This window comes from Raphanus sativus, chromosome 9 (assembly GCF_000801105.2).
Source record: "Raphanus sativus cultivar WK10039 chromosome 9, ASM80110v3, whole genome shotgun sequence".
In the NCBI taxonomy this organism is placed as follows: domain Eukaryota; kingdom Viridiplantae; phylum Streptophyta; class Magnoliopsida; order Brassicales; family Brassicaceae; genus Raphanus; species Raphanus sativus.
Genome location: NC_079519.1, coordinates 23,923,314 through 23,942,557, shown reverse-complemented (window position 1 = coordinate 23,942,557; position 19,244 = coordinate 23,923,314). Strand labels below are relative to the sequence as shown.

Below are 19,244 nucleotides of genomic sequence, written 5' to 3'. Positions count from 1 at the left end.
AAGAAAGGTGGGTCCCAACAAAGAGGAGAGAAAGAAAGAATAAATCGTTTGGCTTTTTTTATTTTGATCCAATGGTGTAGATCATCTATTCATTAAGGTTTTTATGGTAATTTTCTTTTATTGGGTTAGTGTAGAATTTGTTAGGTTGTGAGAGAATAGGAAATATGGGTTATGTCCTATAAGAGAATAATGTCCCTCCTACTCCCTACATATATATTACTAAGGCTTGCTTGCACACACGCATGTGCTCTACTACTTTTCACGATATTTTATTCTTGTCAAACTTGCTCCTTACGTACTCTTCTTCTGCTGGGCTTCCTTAGACATGTGGGCCTTTCTTCGTGCATACTGATAAATAATCGGAGGGCGGCAAGCCTCATACGTATCACATTGTGTCATCGACTTTTGCATCAGCTCGTTTGCATCTCTTATGGCTGAGCTGGCAGCATGCAGCACTATCTTCTTAAGCTACATCCAATACAGTGAGAAGATAAATAAGTACACAGAGAGCTTAACATAAACATTTAACATAAACATGAAACTACTGGACTCTTTTTAGATTCAATAACATATACAAATGAGAATAGTCAAAAGTACCTCTAGTTTATCCTCGTTAGATCTGTGGTCTTTTGGTAGTCTCCGGAACTCCTCTGTTAGCCTAAGGCATTCCTCTACACTTTCAGGAGCAACAAAATCTAGTGCCACCTTTATGCAAGACTTTTAACAGTTGAGGAGGAGGATCAGTAACATTTCAGATGCCAAACTAAAGTTACTTGACTGATAAACATGGAGTGTCAAAAAAGGAGTTGCTTACCTGTATGTTCCTTACTTGGTGAGGACAACCTGCAGGGATAAAGACAGCTTCACCGAGGTGTTGCTCAAAGGTCCATGGTTCTATATCTGCATATGAAAAATAAAATCATATATCAACCATTCACCATAGCAAAGAAGGTAGGTAGATGCACATGTTTCTAGTCCAAACCAGAATCTTACCGAACTCCTCTTTCAGCTGTTTCTTCTGTTTTTCATTCAAGAACATACTCTGGTCATGAATTGGATGTGACACCTGAAAATATAGACACAAGTATAAAGTTCCAGATCTCTCTCACAGCACTAATCATTTACATGTGATGTGGTAATGATACTTACAGATTTCACAGGTTCGTTGTAGAGGTGACGAAACGCATGCTTGTGCCTTTTCAAATACTCAATAAGTTTTGGAACATCCTCCCTTCGAAAAATGTCCCAGACAGCACCACCGTGCAGAGTCTCTGAACTCTCATCCGCATTGCAATTAGTTTCTACTCGAGCATCCAGTTTCTGCTCCTGTATTGGTTCCACAATTGTACTCACAACAGGTTGTAGGGGACTATCCTTTTTCTCCGTCTTCAAACAGACGTCATCATGATTCTCGTCAGCAATTGATTCGTCATTTACCGTTACATTCTTCTGAGGAATTAAACTCACATCCACCTTTGGATCATGACCTGACTCCATAGCAGTAGTGCAAGAATACGAACTAGAAGATCCTTCCATATGATCAGCTCTTTCAACTTTAGTGCATTCACCTGAAACATAAGCCTTTCAGAAATGCATCTAAAGTAATAGCATATGAATGGAAGGAACTCATTGCAATACATTTTTGTGAGCTGGAAGCCCCCGCAATGCTATTTGATGATTCTTCCTTAGCTGCTTTATCCTTTAAGCTACTTTCTCCCAAAAGACCATTGCAATTCTTTACAGCTTCCTCATTCTCAATCAAGATTATTTGATCACTGGATTCTATACGCTGACCACCCTGTCGTTTACGCAACTGGGCTTCTGCATAGTGTTTCTGTTCTCTTTTTATCCTTTGGTATTGCACGGGTAACAGTTTCACTTTAGTTGTGTGTGTCAGCACATTGACCTAACTCACAAAGCAGAAGGGAAAGAATGGTCAGTTCAGTTTCAGTTAGATAGCTCTTAAGATCATCTCAGAAAAGTACAAATCGTTGGTTTTATGCCTGTGAAGAGTTGAGAAAGAAATGGTGCACGTACCGCGTCAGAAACATCACAATGTAGCTTTGTCACAGAGTCTCCTCTATTAAGTTCTTCATGGAAACCGTAGGCAATGTATGTCTTGGGTCCAAGATCTGGCTTCAAGGAGTCTTTTGGAAGTTTTGTTGCAAGGTTCAAGATACCAGACTTTGGATCAGTGTAATCAAAGAAAGGCAACGCAGAAATAAACTCGTCATTATGCCTTGGAAGACGCTCTTCAAATAAAGTTGATGGAGGCCAATCTTTCAATTTCAACATTTCTGGCCAACCATTGTGATGCATGCGGCCTTTTAAGTAGCCATCAAAAAACTTATGAATGTTTATTTCAACCTACAAGAGAAAAGGGAATAACAATGAGTTCACTGTCTTAAGAAAGGATAGAATCTGGTTGACTATTTATTGACTAACCTCACACCAGTCCAAGCAATCCACAGCTTTCACCGCTTTTGCCTCTTCTTTGCATTTAACCTTTGGATCCATTTCTCTACAAGCCCTCCACATAACCATTGGCTCCCAACTTAGTCCAGATGTCTTCTCGAGAACATTTCTGACTATAACAGGTTCTGCCCTTATCCAATGCGACTGAAAGTGAGCAATATCGTCTTCAGACAGATCAAGAGCACTCGGGGAGTATAAGAAGTTATCATGACCATTCTTCCTATATGCCGCCTGCCTCCTAATGGGATCAGAGCATGACGAACACTCATGAGCAATATCCACATCCGGTGGCCTAGACTGTAGAGTAAGTTCCTCTGCATCGGTTATCAGTTTTTTGACATTACGTTTGAACAAACGTCTCAACTCCAGTTTTGAAGAGCCACAACCACCACGTTCCTTCGGAGGACAGGGAATGGTACCGTCAGAATTAAGCTTCCATCTAGAGAAACTCTCCCCATCTCTCAGTTCCTTGCAGCAAGAAAGACATATGTCTGATGAACAATCTGGGTTCTGACAGCTTCTGACAAAATTGGCAATGGATGTTCTGCAGAGGTCACTGTAGTACACAGAGTGAAAGATTGTAAGCAAACAGAGGTAACACAGAGAGTAACATGTAAAATAACTAAAGAAAAATGCAATTCAAAGAAACATATACAAAATGGGGGTTTTCCATGGCTAATTCTTTATTTAATTCTTGGAGAAACATCACACTTATAAAAATTGTTATTGGTTAGATATTTTCTAGATTCAATAAAACAAATATTATTTTAATATTTTATCACAGTTAATTTTTTCAAAATTTAAATTGTATATGGTACAAGATGACAATATATTATATGGCCATCAACATGTTGATATCCTCTTTGTTCCCACTTAAAACACATAATACTAAAATAATATAAACCATGTATTGACAAAAATGTAAAAGAGTTTCTCACAAGTTGATTATTTCTCTTTCTTACTTTTCACATTTTCACATTTGCTATTTGTTTTTAAGCGTCCAAACAAGAAATTGAAACTTGTCTTACAAACAATGAAAATTCAAAAATTCACTAAGAATAGATTGGACAAATGTAATGAAACCTTTTTTTGTTTCAACATTAATTTCCAAAAAAATTATAGTCAATTAGATTGAATAAAGAAGTGACTTGTTTATAAAGGCTTTTACACCATATATATATGTCTTCTTGGTTGACAGAAAAAAAAATATTCTCTATTAATTTTGGGCCTCAATGCCCAGAAATTGTACTTTTCATAAATTGGTTGATCTAAAAGAGCTTCAAAGAGATTTTCATTTGGATGACTCACACATCAAAACAATACAACTAATAACATTTCATTGAGTTGGTATCTCAACATAATTCACCTAAAAGAATTTCAAATGAGTGAAGTTCATTATTACTTGAAATATTTGGTTCAATAAATTATTATTTTTCATCTATGAGATATCCACTTTAAACATACTATTATTTTCATCTATAAGATATTTGCTCTAAAACTTATAGGAGTTATAGAAGATTTCAGAGCTCTATGCACAAAGTCTAACTATCCATAGTGGGTGTTGTAATATAATTTCAAATGAGTGAAGTTCTTTATTACTTGAAATATTTGGTTCAACAAATTATCATTTTTCATCTATGAGATATCCACTTAAAACATACTATTATTTTTTCATCTATAAGATATTTGCTCTAAAACTTATTGGATGTATAGAAGATTTCAGAGCTCTATGCACAAAGCCTAACTATCCATAGTGGGTGTAGTAATATGGAAACTTCTATCACAATTTCTATTGTGGAATTGTTTTTTAGATAATTAGTTATAAAAAACTTTGTACAGCTTTTCTAAGCTCTCCTTTGTCAAGATATGAACACCGGCAACAACCACACATAAAACATGGGCAAGTGCAGGCCAAAGAAGTCCTGATGAGATTGTCGGAACAAGCATAACACAATTGATCCATCTTGATTCGGAAAGCCAAACCCACTAAACCAACACACATGGGTCGTGGGTGCATCTGTGAACATATGTTGTTTTCGTGGAATTGTTGTTCGTTGAAATACTACATGTACAGTATTTCCACAGGTGGATGTTGTAGAAGCAGAACCATATGGCTTAGATCCAAGAATTGGGGTCCAAATTAAAAGAACCAAAACGGCCAGAAACTTTCAAGAGTAGAAATCTTGATTTAAATGGCGTCCAAATTTGAAAGTTTATTAGGTCTAACACCGGTTTTTTTCTTTTCAAGTTTAAACTATGCCTAATTTCTATGGTATTGATATTGGAGTAACACAACTAATTGTTTTACTAAGATTAAATATCACAAATAAGCATGAACTCTCACGCACAACGCATGTATGAACCTAATTGATAATTATGCAAACAGCTCCCTCTCTCCTAGCTATACAAAGGATCATAATCTTAGTAATCACCTACAAGAGATGAAACTAACCCTCAAAGATATCCAACAAGGTGCAAGTTCCTTGTCAATGGTTATGAAAACAACTCCCTGCCCACTGCTTCACATGTGTAGCTTTATTTAAACTATGCAAGTCCAAGATAAGATCATAATCTCATCAAACCATCTAAGTTATGTTTACACTACATTCCTTCTATTGTTTCCATTGATTTAACAATTTTAGAATGCTATCACATCTATTAGTGAGAATTGCAGCATAAGAATCTCTCTCCCTTCCTATGGTCTATTTGCAAAACATACAAGAAACAGAATGGAAACGTTTTGGTTGTTTTCCCAAAACGGAAGAAATATCATTATCAAACAAGCAAAATAAGAAGAAAACAAAGAAGAAGAAGAAGCAAAGATGGTCCGCAAGCTTTGAAAAACTGACCAGTAAATGCGTTCGCTTGGATGAAGCTCGCACCTAATAACATCAGATTCTGTCACAGGGACTCCTAGAAACAAAACAGGTTTTTCCCATGAGTCAAGAAAATAGAAACAAAGTAAGAAATGAGAGGACAGGACAAGTGACTCATACATACCTTTAATCGCTGTTTCAATCTCTAGTTCATGTTTCTGTTCTGTATAGATATCCCTAAGAACTGGAAGGACTTTAACTAATAGGTACTGCAACTGCTTGAGCTTGACACTCTCGTCTTTCTCAATTGGTATCTGAGATTCAGAACAAATAGCAATGAAGGAAACATTCACAATTGAAAAGAAATGAACTCACTATCAAGCTTCCTTTTACCTTGACGGCCAAAGGCTCTCGCAGACAAGCTCTGCAGTTGCAATTCCCCAAACAGAAAGGACAAGCAGATTGAACTCCATCAGGCGTTCTCTCTGGATACCTTTAGAAATTACAATTACAGATTCAACTTGTTAAGACACTTGCAACCGTAACACAAACGTGCAAAAGTAAAATACTTTTACCATCTCTCGATGCAGTCATAGCAATAGCGGGTCTTGATGCATATTGAACAGAAGACAAGATCACGCTTACTACTCATCAAGACCTTACATTGATGACAAGTCAAACCAGTATACTTTCTTGTTCCTTCACAGTCATCCTCCTGCAAGAAAGAAAACAAAAAACTTTTTCCTAAATTAGAAGTTAAAAAAAGGGCATTCAGACAGACGATTCCAGTTCAAAAGCTTAAAAATTTGGACAAACAAAATTAATTACAGGAACAAAAAAAAAAATTAACCTTGTCGGGTGAAGAAGAAGACATGTCTCTTCCTCTTGTTCTTGTAGTACCTCTTCTTCCCTCCGAACTCGAAGGTCCTCTTCTGGTCACGACGACATCCTCCTCTTTCTTCTTCCTTCTAGTCTTACGTCGCTTTTGAGATCTCGCGGGGGGTTCTTCGTACGGAACCTCTGACCTAATTCGCTTCTCCTTCCTTTTTTCCATTACTCTCTCTCTCTCTCTCTCTCTCTCTCTCTCTCTCTCTCTCTCTCTCTCTCTCTCTCTCTCTCACGCCGCCTTAAGCTTGGGAGACGGCGTTCGTTCGTTCGTTCCTGGTAAATATAAAATCAGCGAAGCGACAAACGCAACAATCCCCAGGTTTTATATTATAGGGGATCATCATCGTTACGATTCCCTTTAATTAATTACTTTTCGTTTCTTAGAATTCCCCCCAATAAAAAACTTTTTATTTTTTGAACTTAACCCCAATAAAAAACTTTTGATATACTTTTAAATCTTTTGAAATGTTCCCAAAAGACAATTTAAGAACCCAAAATGTGGATATACATAATGATAAAAACATCTATATATGAAAATATATTCATGGTCAAAATTCTTTTGAAAATAAAAATTATATTATTGTTTTATAAATATTACATGTATGCGTGCGTGCATGTAGAATATAATCTCACCTAATTACATAGTTGTTTACAAAACCTAGAATAAGAAAATAAATTACAAACATAGAGTATAGAAAATATATGGTTATTCTACGTTCTGAAATCCGGCATATCATATAATCCTTTTTTTATCAACATAAAGCATGTAGTCTATAATCTACATTTCATCTCTTGTCTACGGTGGATAAAATATATATTATGCCTAATTTATTGGCAAATTTATTATAAATTTTTACAAAACAGTTACCAAATATTTATCAAAATCTATAAATCACATCATTTTTACTGGATTCCAATTATATAAATATTAAAAAGAGAAAGACAAAAAAATAAACAACCAAAATTTTTAAAACAAAATTTCGACAAAATTCTAGAATATGATTAAAGATAAAATTAAAAAAAAAAACTGAAGAGATCGATGTTTTAATCGGTGAGACAAGGGTTTCAGATTTTTACCAACTAGAGAATGATGAAGAAGAAGTTTATGAGACTTCGGATGAGACGATAGGATAGTAAAAAATATGCAAAATATGAGAAAGAAGACAAAACTCTGCGAACGACGAGTTAATAATCGGTAGATCTGAAAATGAGATCTATCGAAGATGAAACCAATAAAAAATATATGCTAAATTGGTGTGGACATGAAATGATATAATATAAAAGGAATATAATATTTTTTTATTTAGATACCAAGTAGCATGGTTTTAATTAGGAGAGCTTGACTGAACTATAAGAAAATGCTATACTAAATTAACTATTTAATGTTTATTTTATGAAAATTAAACTTTCACAACTAATAGTTTTTAACTGGTTATTGACTATGCTTTTGTTATATTTTAAACTAGTTTTTGTTATATTTTAACAAAAATCTTTAAACTAGTTATTTTAACAAAAATCTTTTAACTGGTTATTGACTATGCTTTTGTTATTAAACTAGTTTTTTGTTATATTTTAACAAAAATCTTTAAACTTTCACAACTAATAGTTTTTAACTGGTTATTGACTATGCTACACAACTATCATTGTGCACACATCATACATAAATTGGTGGATGTTTCATAGTTGGTGTTTGTTGTGCATACAATCTTTTTTTTTTAAGAAATACTAGTTAATAATTATATCTGTATATTATAAAACAGAAGTATGTTAGCAATTTTATGAGTGACACATGTCATCCATTAATTTTAAATTATTTTAATTTTTATTATTTTAAATAAGAATTGGTTAAAAAACTTTTATGCAAAGACAAATATGGTTTTTTATATCTTTTATACTATAAACAGAAGTTGAAAATTCTATGAAGAACATGTGTCATCCACTAATTTTAAATAGTTTTAGTTTTTATTATTTGTTTTGAAAATAATTGGTTATAAATCCTTTTGGTAAAAACAAAATACAGTTATCTATATAATCCTATAAATATTAATTGTGTATGAAGACTCTCAAATTTTAGACGTAGTTTTTGCGATAGACTGTTTTTAATTGGTGAAAATGGTGTCCTCACCTAAAGAATAACCAGGCTTTGCTACATATTTGGAGGAGTTCCAGGGCAGTAAAAAAATTTTCTCTTCTTTCAAAATCCGACATATTTCGAAAGCGCATAATATAGTGGCGGATAAACTGGCATAAGATGCTATGTATTCCCTTCTGCTATGTTCTGTGTCGATTCTATGTATCCGGTTTGATTCTTTGAATCGGACGAGCATAGAAGGTTTAGTTTTTCTATTGTTGTAAAAAAAAATATTACTTGTGTAACCTAAAAGCTTTTGCAATCCTAGCTTAATTTATGAAACTGCAAAATCTTAAATTTTTAGATTTTCTGAAATCATTATCACTACATTCAAAGTTGAATCATGTCATCTACACTTTCAAACAGTTTCATCTTCTTTATAACTTCAAACAACTAATTTGCTTCTTTTATTTTCTTAATATAAAGCATTTTGATGTAGATTACTCTTTTTATCTTTCTTTGATAAAAAGTGATTGACTACTTATTATTTACATGTGTTCCTTTGATTGGTTTATTCTCGAGAAGACCAAGGGAACTTGGCTGCATATATGGATTTAAGACATTATTAAACCTTAACTTTTAGTGTTTTTGACACGTTTTCAGTTAACCATGAATTTTTTAGTGTTTTATTTATTTATTTTTTAGATAACTGTGAGAATTCCAAAATATTTTAGATCCAAATACTACTTTGTGTACATGTGAATGATTAGGTGGTCAATGCTATTTAAATCCAGAACGAAAACTTTATTAGAATCTTTTTACTAATAGACTAATGTGACTTAGTTTATAAAATTTGATTTATGATGGTTATTGGACAAAATAAGAGCTAGGCCATCAGGAAACATGGAGATGTTATATAAGTGCTACTGTATAAAACGAGACTAAAGCCGATTATCTAAAGAGGTTATGCTTCTATTTCTTTTTCAACAAGAAGAGAGGTTATGCTTTTAATAGAAGTTTATCAAAGTATGGATTATAAGGCTAATTAGTTCAATAACATGTAATTAAAATCATGTATGTGTATTTGATTCTGTTTCGTTCCATAAAAGACAAAAGAGCAAATGTCTGATAGTTAAATTAGGTTTATCATCAAGTTATGAAATTAGGTATCTACGGCTCCACTGTTATAAGATCAGACGGGAAGAGACTTACTTTTGGTGTTTTACATAAAAGTAAAATATGCGAAGGAAAAGTCTTGCAGCTACAATAATGTCGTCACATAAGCGAATTCAAAGGAATAGTTGGCAGTAAAGCTACAAGGGAGTTTGTTCTCTAACAAAAGTAAACAGATGGGTTTCCTCAGATGTTAATCTTTGGGGACGAACCAAAGTCGTACAATGTAGAGCTTGAGACTTTTGTTTGCCATCATTGTGTTATGGGACCGTGCTTGTACTACTAAGGCTTGCACACACACACGCATCTGCTGTTGTCTATTACTACTACTTACTACTAGGTAATGCACACACGCACACCTCGCTACAAAGCATGCGACTCCAAGCACCCCATTAAAACCTTTATTCTCTACTACTTCTCAAGGTATTTTCTTCTTCTCAAACTTGCTCCTCACGTACTCTTCTTCTGCTGGACTTCCTTAGACATGTGGGCCTTTCTTCGTGCATACTGATGAGTAATCGTAGGGTGACAAGCCTCATACGTATCACACTGTGTCATGGACTTTTGCATTAGCTTGTTTGCCTCTCTTATGGCTGAGCTGGCAGCAAGCAGCACTATCTTCTTAAGCTATATCCAATGCAGTGAGAAGATAAATAAGTACACAGAGAGGTTAACATAATAAACATGAAACTACTACTCTTTTTAGATTCAATAACGTATACAAATGAAAATAGTCAAAAGTACCTCTAGCTTATCTCTGTTGGATCTGTGGTCTTTTGGTAGTCTCCGGAACTCCTCTGTTAGCCTAAGGCATTCCTCTACACTTTCAGGAGCAACAAAATCTAGTGCCACCTTTATGCAAGACTGTGTAAACAGTTGAGGAGGAGGATCAGTAACATTTCAAATGCCTACATGTTGAAACTAAAGTTACTCGACCATAAAACATGAAGTGTCAGAAAGGGAGTTGCGTACCTGTATGTTCCTTACTTGGTGAGGACAACCTGCAGGGATAAAGACAGCTTCACCGAGGTGTTGCTCAAAGGTCCATGGTTCTATATCTGCATATGATAGATTATCATATATCAACAACCATTCACCATAGCAAAGAAGGTAGACGCACGTGTTTTTTAGTCCAAATCAGAATCTTACCGAACTCCTCTTTCAGCTGTCTCTTCTGGTTTTCATTCAAGAACATACTCTGGTCATGAATTGGATGTGACACCTGAAAATATAAACACAAGTATAAATTCCAGATCTCTCTCGCAGCACTAATCATTTACATGTGATGATACTTACAGATTTCACAGGTTCGTTGTAGCGGTGACGAAACTCATGCTTGTGCCTTTTCAAATACTCAGTAAGTCTTGGAACATCCTCTCTTCGAAAGATGTCCCAGACAGCACCACCGTGCAGAGTCTCTGAACTCTCATCCGCATTGCAATTAGTATCTTTTGGAGCATCCAGTTTCTGCTCCTGTATTGGTTCCACATTCGTATTAGCAACAAGTTGTGGGGGACTATCCTCTTCATCCCACGGGGGAGTTGAAGGAAGTGTTGGCATCATTAGTCCATTCTCTACCGTGGGACCATCTTCACTTGAGTACATTGGAGATAATCTCTCTGTCTTCAAACCTATGTCATTATAATTCTCACCACCAACTGTATGATCTGACTTTGGATTATGATCCGACTCCACAACAGTAGGGCAAGACCCTTCCACAGGATAGGCTCTTACAATGCTAGTACAGTCACCTGAAATTTTCAGCAATCTTTCTTCAGTAATATGTGTCTTATGCATAACATGAGACGGAGCTTCTTGCAATATCTTTTGAAACAAATATATCATCCATCACCTTCTTGTGAGCCGGACGGTCTTGACTTGATATCTGATAGTTCTTCGTTAGCTTTCTTGTCCTTTAAACTCTGTTCTTCTAAAGCTTCTCCATTCTCACGTTTACTAGCTTCTGTCCGCTGACCACCGTATTGTTTGCGCAACTGTGCTTCTGCATAGTGTCTCTTCTCTCTTTCAATCCTTTGGTACTGCGTGGGAGATATATCCACTTTAGCCGTGTGCGTCAGCACATTGACCTAACTCACCACATTAGAAGCTCAGTTTCGGTATGATAACTCCTTAATCAGAAAGAACAAATCCACGGTTTATATCTACGAAGAATTGAGAAAGCAAGGGAAGAAGAACTGGGTGCACGTACTGAATCAGCAATATCACAATGCAATTTTGTCACTGAATCTCCTCGATTAAGTTCTTCAGGGAAACCGTATGAAATGTCTATTTTGGGTCCAAGATCTGGCTTCAAGGATCCTTCTGGAAGTCTTGTTGCAAGGTTCAAGATACCAGACTTCGGATCAGTGTAATCAAAGAAAGGCAATGCAGAGATAAACTCGTCATTATGCCTTGGAAGGCGCTCTTTAAATAAAGTTGATGGAGGCCAATTCTTCAGTTTCAACATCTCTGGCCAACCATTGAGATGCAGTCGCCCTTTTAAGTAGCCATCAAAAAACTTATGAATGTTTATTTCAACCTACAAGAGAAAGTGAGGGTAATGAGTTTACTGTCTTTAGGAAGCAAATGCATATAGAATCTGGTTTGACTAACCTCACACCAGTCCAAGCAATCCACAGCTTTCACGGCTTTTGCCTCTCCTTTGCATTTAACCTTTGGATCCATTTCTCTACATGCCCTCCACATAACCATTGGTTCCCAACTAAGCCCAGACGTTTTCTCGAGAACATTTCTGACAATAACAGGTTGCGCCCTCATCCAATGCGACTGAAAATGAGCAATATCGTCTTCAGACAGATCAACAGCACTCGGGGAGTATAAGAAGTTATCATGACCGTTCTTCCTGGAAGCAGCCTGCCTTGTAATGGAATCAGAGCTGGCAGTGCATGAGGAACATTTATGAGCAATATCCACATCTGGTGGCCTAAACTGTAGAGTAAGTTCCTCCGCATCGGTTATCAGTTTTTTGACCCAATCACATTCATACAAACGTCTCAACTCCAGTGTACAAGTACCACAACCACCAAGTTCTGTTGGAGGGCATGGAATGGAGTAACTTCCTTGACGTGTTTGGGGTCTGCATTCATTTCCTGTCCCTTCTCCATTTTTCTTCCCATCACTCCCTGGATCGTGGAAGCCCTCTCTCAGTTCCTTGCAGCATGAAAGACATACGTCTGATGAACAATCTGGGTCCTGACAGCTTCTGTGAAAATTGGTGATGAAAGTGCGGCAGAGATCACTGTCGAACAGGGATGAAAAGGTTGTAAACATGTAAAGTACAATAGAGTTACCAAAACTAAGCAATATTCCAAGAAAAAGACTAACCAAAACTATGTCATGCTATATTCATTATGCAGGGTCTTCACTTGTTCTGGATAACCAAGGTCCTTTAAAGAAAAGAGAACTACTGAGAAGTAACCCCCATCATCCCAAATCCCAAAAATACTGAAAGTATCACATAAGTGAAGCTTAAACTCAAACGAAAATAAAATAAAACTCATATGGAAGTAGTAATAAGATCATAATTTCAATAATCACCTACCAATAGAACCACACTAATTACTATCATATTTAATGGAAATGTTCTATTGATGTGTCAATCAGATAGCCATCACATCTCGTCATTATCATGGTGATAATCGCTAAATAAGATTCTCTCTCCTTACTGCCTATTTGAAAAGGATGCAAGAAAGAAACAGTATGAAAACTCAATAACGTTCGTTTTCCCAACAAGAAAGATCAACCAAGCAGCAGTAGAAAAAAGAAAGAAAAAAAAGGAGCTCCGTGACGTTTGAAAGATTTACCAAAATATGCATTCGCTTGGATGAAGCTCGCACCTAATAACATCAGATTCGGTCACAGGGACTCCTAGAAACAAAACAGTTTTTTTTTCCGTGAGTCAAGAAAATAGAAACAAAGTAAGAAATGCGAGGAGAGGACAAGTGAGCCATACATACCTTTAATCGATGTTTCAATCTCTAGTTCACGTTTCTGTTCTGTATAGATATCCCTAAGAACAGGAAGGACTTTAACTAATAGGTACTGCAACTGCTTGAGCTTGACACTCCCGTCCTATTCACTTGGTATCTGAGATTCAGAAAAGAAACAACATGAAGGAAACCATTTCATCTTACTAGTATAGTATCACATTTGAAATCGAATGAGCTCTCAAGTCCTCCTCCTTTACCTTGACAGCCAAAGGCTCTCGCAAACAAGCTTTGCAGTTGCAATTCCCCAGACAGAAAGGACAGGCGGCTTGAACTTGCGCAGGCGTTCTCTTTGGATACCTTTTAGAGAAATTAAAATTTCAAACTTCTTATGATACTTGCAATCGTAGCACAAACGTAGTAAAGCAAAATACTTTTACCATCTAGAGATGCAGTCATAGCAATAGCGGGTCTTGATGCAGATTGAACAGAAGACAAGATCAGTCTTACTACTCATTAAGACCTTACACTGATGACAAGTCAAACCAGTATACTTTCTTGTTCCTCTTCTGGTCAAGACGACATTCTCCTCTTTCTTATTCCTTCTAGTCTTACGTCGCTTGTCAGATCTCGCGGGGAAATCTTCGTAGGGAACCTCTGACCTAATTCGCTTCTCCTTCCTTTTCTCCATTCTCTTTCTATACTTCCTTGGGTTCCTCCTCACCTGCCACTACCGGAGTTTCTTGTCAGATACGACTTTTACCACAGTCAAAAAAGTGGACCAGAAATTACTACTGTTTTAACTAACACTTTCATGGGCTTCAATATGGGCCATGGAAACTGGACTTAATTGCCTCCACGAATAGCATTCACATTGTTAAGTTAAATCTACTTCAACCTTTATTGTCCAGGCAACAACAAAGAGGTTCTATGGTCTAGCGGTTAGGACATTGGACTCTGAATCCAGTAACCCGAGTTCAATTCTCGGTAGAACCTTCTTTTTTAACTCTCCGGCCAATCCTTTCTCTCCGGCGATTTATGTGCGTTAACCTTTTTTTTTGTGCGTTAACCCTAAATAACAACGCCGGCAAACAACAGAATATCCATTCAAGTAATCTCTCTCTCTCTCTCTTTTTCCTTTTTCTTTGGTTGATTGATTGTGGAGAAAGAATGGAAGTGATGATGGTTCCTCCAACTACACAGGAAATAGAGGAAACAGTGAAGGGAATACTCAGAGAAGCTGACATGGACCAGATGACTGAGTTCAAGCTCCGCATCTCCGCTTCTTCTCTACTCGGTTTCGACTTATCGGCGACCAATCACAAGAAGCTTGTCAGAGACGTTCTCGAAGCCTTTCTTCTATCCAATCTCGACGAGGCTGCCCACGTTGAAGCAAACGTTCAAGAGACGGTGGCTCCCGTGGATCCTAATCCAACCGCTTCAGCTGGTGGTGAAGAAGATGAACGCTTTATTTGTAAGGTTTGTGATCTCGACTTGGAGTTAGTTAGTTAGTTAGCTTTGTTTGTTTGATGTGGAAAGTGTTTGATGTTTTTTAACTTCTTGTATAGCTTTCGGAGAAGCGAAATGCTACGGTTCAAAAATACAGAGGCCAACCTTTTCTATCTATCGGGGAGACTTCTAAGGAAGATGGAAAGCCTTTCAGAGGTAATTTTTAGAACTCAACTCTGTGTCTTCTTGTCTTGATTTGCGAAGCTTTATAAGTATTATTTTTGATATTGGTTTCAGAAAGATATCTTCTTGTCTTAGATTCTGAAGCTTATGAGAGTACTTTTGATTGGTTAATGCTATTGCTTGATTTTGCTTCATGGACTCTTCTTTCCCCTGCTTTCTTCATGCTGAGCTTATGAATATTTTCGAACATGACTTTGTGTCTTCTTGTCTTAGATTCTGAGTATTTCGTGGGCTTAACAGACTCTTCTTTTGCTTTACAGACTAGTTCTCTCTCTCTCCAATGGGTTTGTGCTGAAAACGTTTCATTTTTCTTCTCTATCAGGAGTACATTTGTCAGCTAACCAATGGTCTGTGATCAAGAAGAACTTTGAAGCCATAGAGGAAGGCATTAAGCAGTCCCAATCAAAATTAAAGTAAGACTGTAACGGTTTTCATATATACACAGGTTCATGATCTCGTCAGTGCATTCCGCTTATCTGTCGTTATTACCACATTATGCAGATCAGAATCAAAACAAAACGGAGGTACTTGTAAGCCTGTGGAAGACGATACCAGTTGCGGTTTTTCCATCATCGAGACTTCACGTTTTGATGGGAGGAGTTATCTTCGCTGGGCGTTACAGATGGAGCTTTTCTTAAAGCAGTTGAATCTTAGTTATGTTCTCCTTAAACCCTGTCCTGTTACCAACACCTCTCAAGCTGATGATGCCGCCGGAAAAAACTGGTTGAAAGATGATTACATATGCTACACTCATTTGTTAAACTCCTTGTCAGACCATCTATACCGTCAATACTCGAAGAGATTCAAGCATGCGAAAGAGTTGTGGGATGAGTTAAAATGGGTCTACCAGTGTGAGGAATCTAACTCAAAGAGGTCACAGGTCAGAAAGTACATTGAGTTCAAAATGGTGGAAGAGAGACCGGTTCTTGATCAAGTCCAAGACTTCAACAAGATTGCTGATTCCATAGTGAGTGCTGGTATGTTTCTAGACGAGACGTTTCATGTGAGTACCATCATTTCCAAGTTTCCACTGTCCTGGAGAGGGTTTAGCACCAGGTTGATGGAAGAGGAGTTTTTGCCGGTCTGGATGTTGATGGAACGAGTCAAAGCTGAGGAGGATCTTCTCAGAAACGGACCACAAAGGGTTACGTATAGACCAGCAACAGGGTCTTGTCAGATGGAAAGGATGCCACCGAGTCTAGGAAGGGGTTCTCAGAGCATAGGTTGGAAGAGGAAAGAACCTGAGAGAGATGGGAGGGTCACCATAGCTTGTGACAACTGTGGCAGGAGGGGACATCTTGCAAAGAACTGTTGGGGGAAGAAGGTTGATGAGAGAGCTTCCAGAAAACCAAACCGGGTTACTTTTTCGCCCACTACACATGTGGGTTCAGAGACTCAAGCAGCATCCAAGAATGACGTGGAGTAACGAACTGTTTATATCTGTTTGGATTACAAAACTGTAGCCTACACAGTGGAAAGATAGAGAATCAAGATCCATTCCAAAAAACATCAGCTAAACAAAGGTGAATCTTTGCTTATTCATTTGTCATACTTCTACAATTATATATCTTATCATTTCAAATGTAATATTAGTGTAAAGATCCTTAACAATTTGTTTTACAACACTACCAAACAGTTTTAGTCATAGAATGAAGCTGAACTAAACTATAAAGCAATATCATATTACAACACTAATCAACGAGGATCTAACTCAGTGATTGTAACACTGTTCAGTGACGGAATGCTACTTGTGTGATTGTCTCTTGATGATGATGATTCTCCATCCCCTGAGTAAAAGCCTGGTTCTGAAGGTCTAGGTAAAGTGAAAGAACTTTCATTGAGCATTACAACAACAGAAGCCATTGTTGGTCTACTCTCTGCATTCTCCTGCACACACAACAGGGCAATGTGAATGCACTTCATGATTTCATCACTTGAACCTTCTGTTTCAATCAGACTTGGATCCACAATGTTTTAACACTTTCCCTTCTCTCCAGCATTTCCGCACCTACAAATATAACCCAGAGTAAAAGTTAGACTTAAAAGTCTAGAATCCGCTCCAAAGCAACAACTATATTCACTTACATAGCTAAGTAGAAAGATTGATCTTTGTTCTTCTGGAGACCAGTTGTTTCTCTTGCCTGTAATGATCTCAAGGACTAGTACACCGAAGCTAAATACATCGGTTTTCACTGAGAATTGCCCGTTCATTGCATACTCTGGAGCCATGTACCCGCTGCAACAACCAAATAGTTGTCAGTTCTTTAAAAGAATTGATCAGAACTGAAAGAGTATTAGTTTTTTTTTTTGGTAGCCTTACTAGGTTCCAGCAACTTTGCTTGTAAACCTGGTCTGACTTGCTTGGTCTGTATCAAACAACTTAGCCATTCCAAAATCTGTGATTTTCGGGTTCATTTCATCGTCCAATAGAACATTGCTGGCTTTAAGATCTCTGTGAACAATTTTGAAACGAGAATCTTCATGGAGATAAAGAAGACCCTTCTCCTGTCTGAATCTGTGGGGAAAAAAACGATTAGGATCATGTAGAAATAGAGATGATATATATATATATAGAGTGGATCAAAAGATACCAAATATGAAATGGTCAAGGCTTGTGTTCTTGAAGAACTCATAGACGAGTAGTCGCTCTTGTCCATCCAAGCAGAAACCTAAAAGCCTAACAAGATTTCGATGTTGGAGTTTTGCAACTAATGAGACTTCGTTTATGAAGAAAGTGTCTCCTTGTCCTGATTTCATGGACAGTCTTTTCACAGCTATCTCTTCTCCAGAATCAAGAACACCCTAATGATCATCAAGACACATTTCAAATGATTGCGAACTGTAACTAAGAACATAACAAAGGAAATTAACTAGTTGTTTTGAAATTAAACGGCTGACTAACTAATAAAGAAGAATGTTTTAACTAAAGAGAATGTTTTAGCTGAAACTAAACTATCAAATATTTTTATATTACAGTTTAGTTTCTTTTTCAAATTAGATATCATTTTGTTGTGTTTTATTCTATTTAGTAAATATAGAATAGAAATGTAATTCTCTCACTTTCTCTCGTAATATTTGTTATATTTTGTACTTACATAAATCGTTCTAGTTTTACACACAAAAATAGAATAGTATTATATACTACATTGACGGTACCTTTTACTATCTTGTTTACTACACCTCTTATTTTCATTGAAGGAGAATATTATTCTCTCAAGTCACATCTAAAGCATATGGTTATTTATTTTAATCTTTGTCTATTATGTTTATGTATATTACACTATTTAACCCTAAATAAAAGTTATGTATATTATAAGACTTTTTTGCAATTTTATATTTATCAATTAAACATAAAAACATGATAATAGAAAAAGTATAATCTCTACCAAAATTCTATTTCAATTTTTGTTATTTATATATTTTTATCATAGAACAGTTTAATTTAATATATTTTCGTTTGGTTTAGGTTTTATGACATCCAAATTTTTTTCCACGGAGCTTTAACCAGTTTCGTATTTCACTCCATAACAAAGTTTATGGAAGAATCTATTTTTTGTTTTTTTATTACTATATTTTTCTTATGGTCATGGAACAAAAATTTTATTTCATTTTCTTTTTTATCTATTTCGAAGATAAAAGCATAACTTTATATTGGAGATGCTTTTATTTACAGGGGTATCGTGGTTAATCTCCGGCAGATAACACGTAACGGTCGCTATGGATTTCTCATCAAAACCTATGGATCTAGGTTCCTAGCTAGTAGCCTTGTGCCACGCTATCCACTGGTTGATGTCGTTTTTGTGTTGATTGGCCCTCGATTTTTTGAATTAATTATTTAAAATCTAAGTATATTATAAAATATTCCTGTTGTTTAAAAGAAATGATAAAATATTCCTACAACTTTCAAAGAACGGATGGCAGGGAGTCTCGGATGACTACTTTATCTTGTTTTCCCCGTTTGTCAAAATGCCATTCAATTTATCTTTTGCTCCGTAGCCCCCATTTTTGACCATCACCCATTCATTTACAACATATTCACCTCTTATTTTATTTTTGGTTTTGAAATTTGTAGTTCATATATGCACAAAACAATTAAAAAAAAATTGCAGTTCACATTATTTTTCTTTAATGAATAATCGGTTCAATATTATTTTATTGGATGGTAATGCTAAATCAACATGT

General features: G+C 36.3%; 3 protein-coding genes, 1 non-coding gene and 1 pseudogene across 6 annotated transcripts; 2 read left to right on the top strand and 3 right to left on the bottom strand.

Moving 5' to 3' along the window:
* Positions 1-97: 97 nt before the first annotated feature.
* LOC108827618 (lysine-specific demethylase JMJ27) lies at positions 98-6,551 on the bottom strand. Its single transcript, XM_056993632.1, has 13 exons — positions 6,142-6,551; positions 5,867-6,006; positions 5,685-5,784; positions 5,476-5,605; positions 5,325-5,388; positions 2,446-3,031; positions 2,038-2,367; positions 1,639-1,906; positions 1,150-1,568; positions 994-1,066; positions 815-900; positions 598-717; positions 98-468 (listed from the first exon to the last, which is right to left on the bottom strand). The coding sequence occupies exons 1-13, from the start codon at positions 6,343-6,345 to the stop codon at positions 292-294; spliced, it is 2,697 nt and encodes an 898-aa protein (XP_056849612.1). The 5' UTR covers positions 6,346-6,551; the 3' UTR covers positions 98-291.
* A 2,883-nt stretch (positions 6,552-9,434) lies between these two features.
* Positions 9,435-14,125, bottom strand: LOC108827619 (lysine-specific demethylase JMJ27-like; annotated as a pseudogene).
* Positions 14,126-14,294: 169 nt separating this feature from the next.
* Positions 14,295-14,366, top strand: TRNAQ-CUG (transfer RNA glutamine (anticodon CUG)). Its single transcript has one exon. It is a non-coding gene; the product is annotated as a tRNA-Gln (tRNA).
* Positions 14,367-14,425: 59 nt separating this feature from the next.
* LOC108827621 (uncharacterized) lies at positions 14,426-17,261 on the top strand. 3 transcript variants are annotated; one of them, XM_056994309.1, is made up of 5 exons: positions 14,426-14,481; positions 14,574-14,849; positions 14,939-15,035; positions 15,385-15,475; positions 15,564-17,261. In XM_056994309.1, exons 2-5 carry the CDS (start codon positions 14,616-14,618, stop codon positions 16,486-16,488), a joined length of 1,347 nt encoding a protein of 448 aa, XP_056850289.1. In that variant the 5' UTR covers positions 14,426-14,481; positions 14,574-14,615; the 3' UTR covers positions 16,489-17,261. The 3 variants fall into 3 exon arrangements, 2 of the variants coding, with proteins under 2 accessions (XP_056850289.1, XP_056850288.1); XR_008938719.1 differs by lacking the exon at positions 14,426-14,481 and having other exon boundaries at positions 14,488-14,849; positions 15,564-16,585; positions 16,797-17,261; XM_056994308.1 differs by lacking the exon at positions 14,426-14,481 and having other exon boundaries at positions 14,488-14,849.
* LOC108836499 (cysteine-rich receptor-like protein kinase 41) lies at positions 16,652-18,045 on the bottom strand. Its single transcript, XM_056994310.1, is given in 4 exon segments — positions 16,652-17,036; positions 17,038-17,070; positions 17,148-17,298; positions 17,383-18,045. Coding segments are annotated over 4 exon segments (900 nt in total). The 5' UTR covers positions 17,820-18,045; the 3' UTR covers positions 16,652-16,757.
* Positions 18,046-19,244: the final 1,199 nt, after the last annotated feature.

What these genes read in the sequence shown, in the direction of transcription:
- LOC108827621 (XM_056994308.1), top strand. Translation starts at nt 14,541, where the DNA reads ATGGAAGTGATGATGGTTCCTCCAACTACACAGGAAATAGAGGAAACA. An exon ending in AGATGGAAAGCCTTTCAGAG is followed by an intron (nt 15,036 to 15,384) that starts GTAATTTTTAGA and finishes CTTCTCTATCAG; the next exon opens with GAGTACATTTGTCAGCTAAC. An exon ending in CAGTCCCAATCAAAATTAAA is followed by an intron (nt 15,476 to 15,563) that starts GTAAGACTGTAA and finishes CACATTATGCAG; the next exon opens with ATCAGAATCAAAACAAAACG.
- LOC108827618 (XM_056993632.1), bottom strand. Translation starts at nt 6,345, where the DNA reads ATGGAAAAAAGGAAGGAGAAGCGAATTAGGTCAGAGGTTCCGTACGAA. An exon ending in ACCAAGTAAGGAACATACAG is followed by an intron (nt 718 to 814) that starts GTAAGCAACTCC and finishes AACTGTTAAAAG; the next exon opens with TCTTGCATAAAGGTGGCACT. An exon ending in CTAACGAGGATAAACTAGAG is followed by an intron (nt 469 to 597) that starts GTACTTTTGACT and finishes TATTGGATGTAG; the next exon opens with CTTAAGAAGATAGTGCTGCA.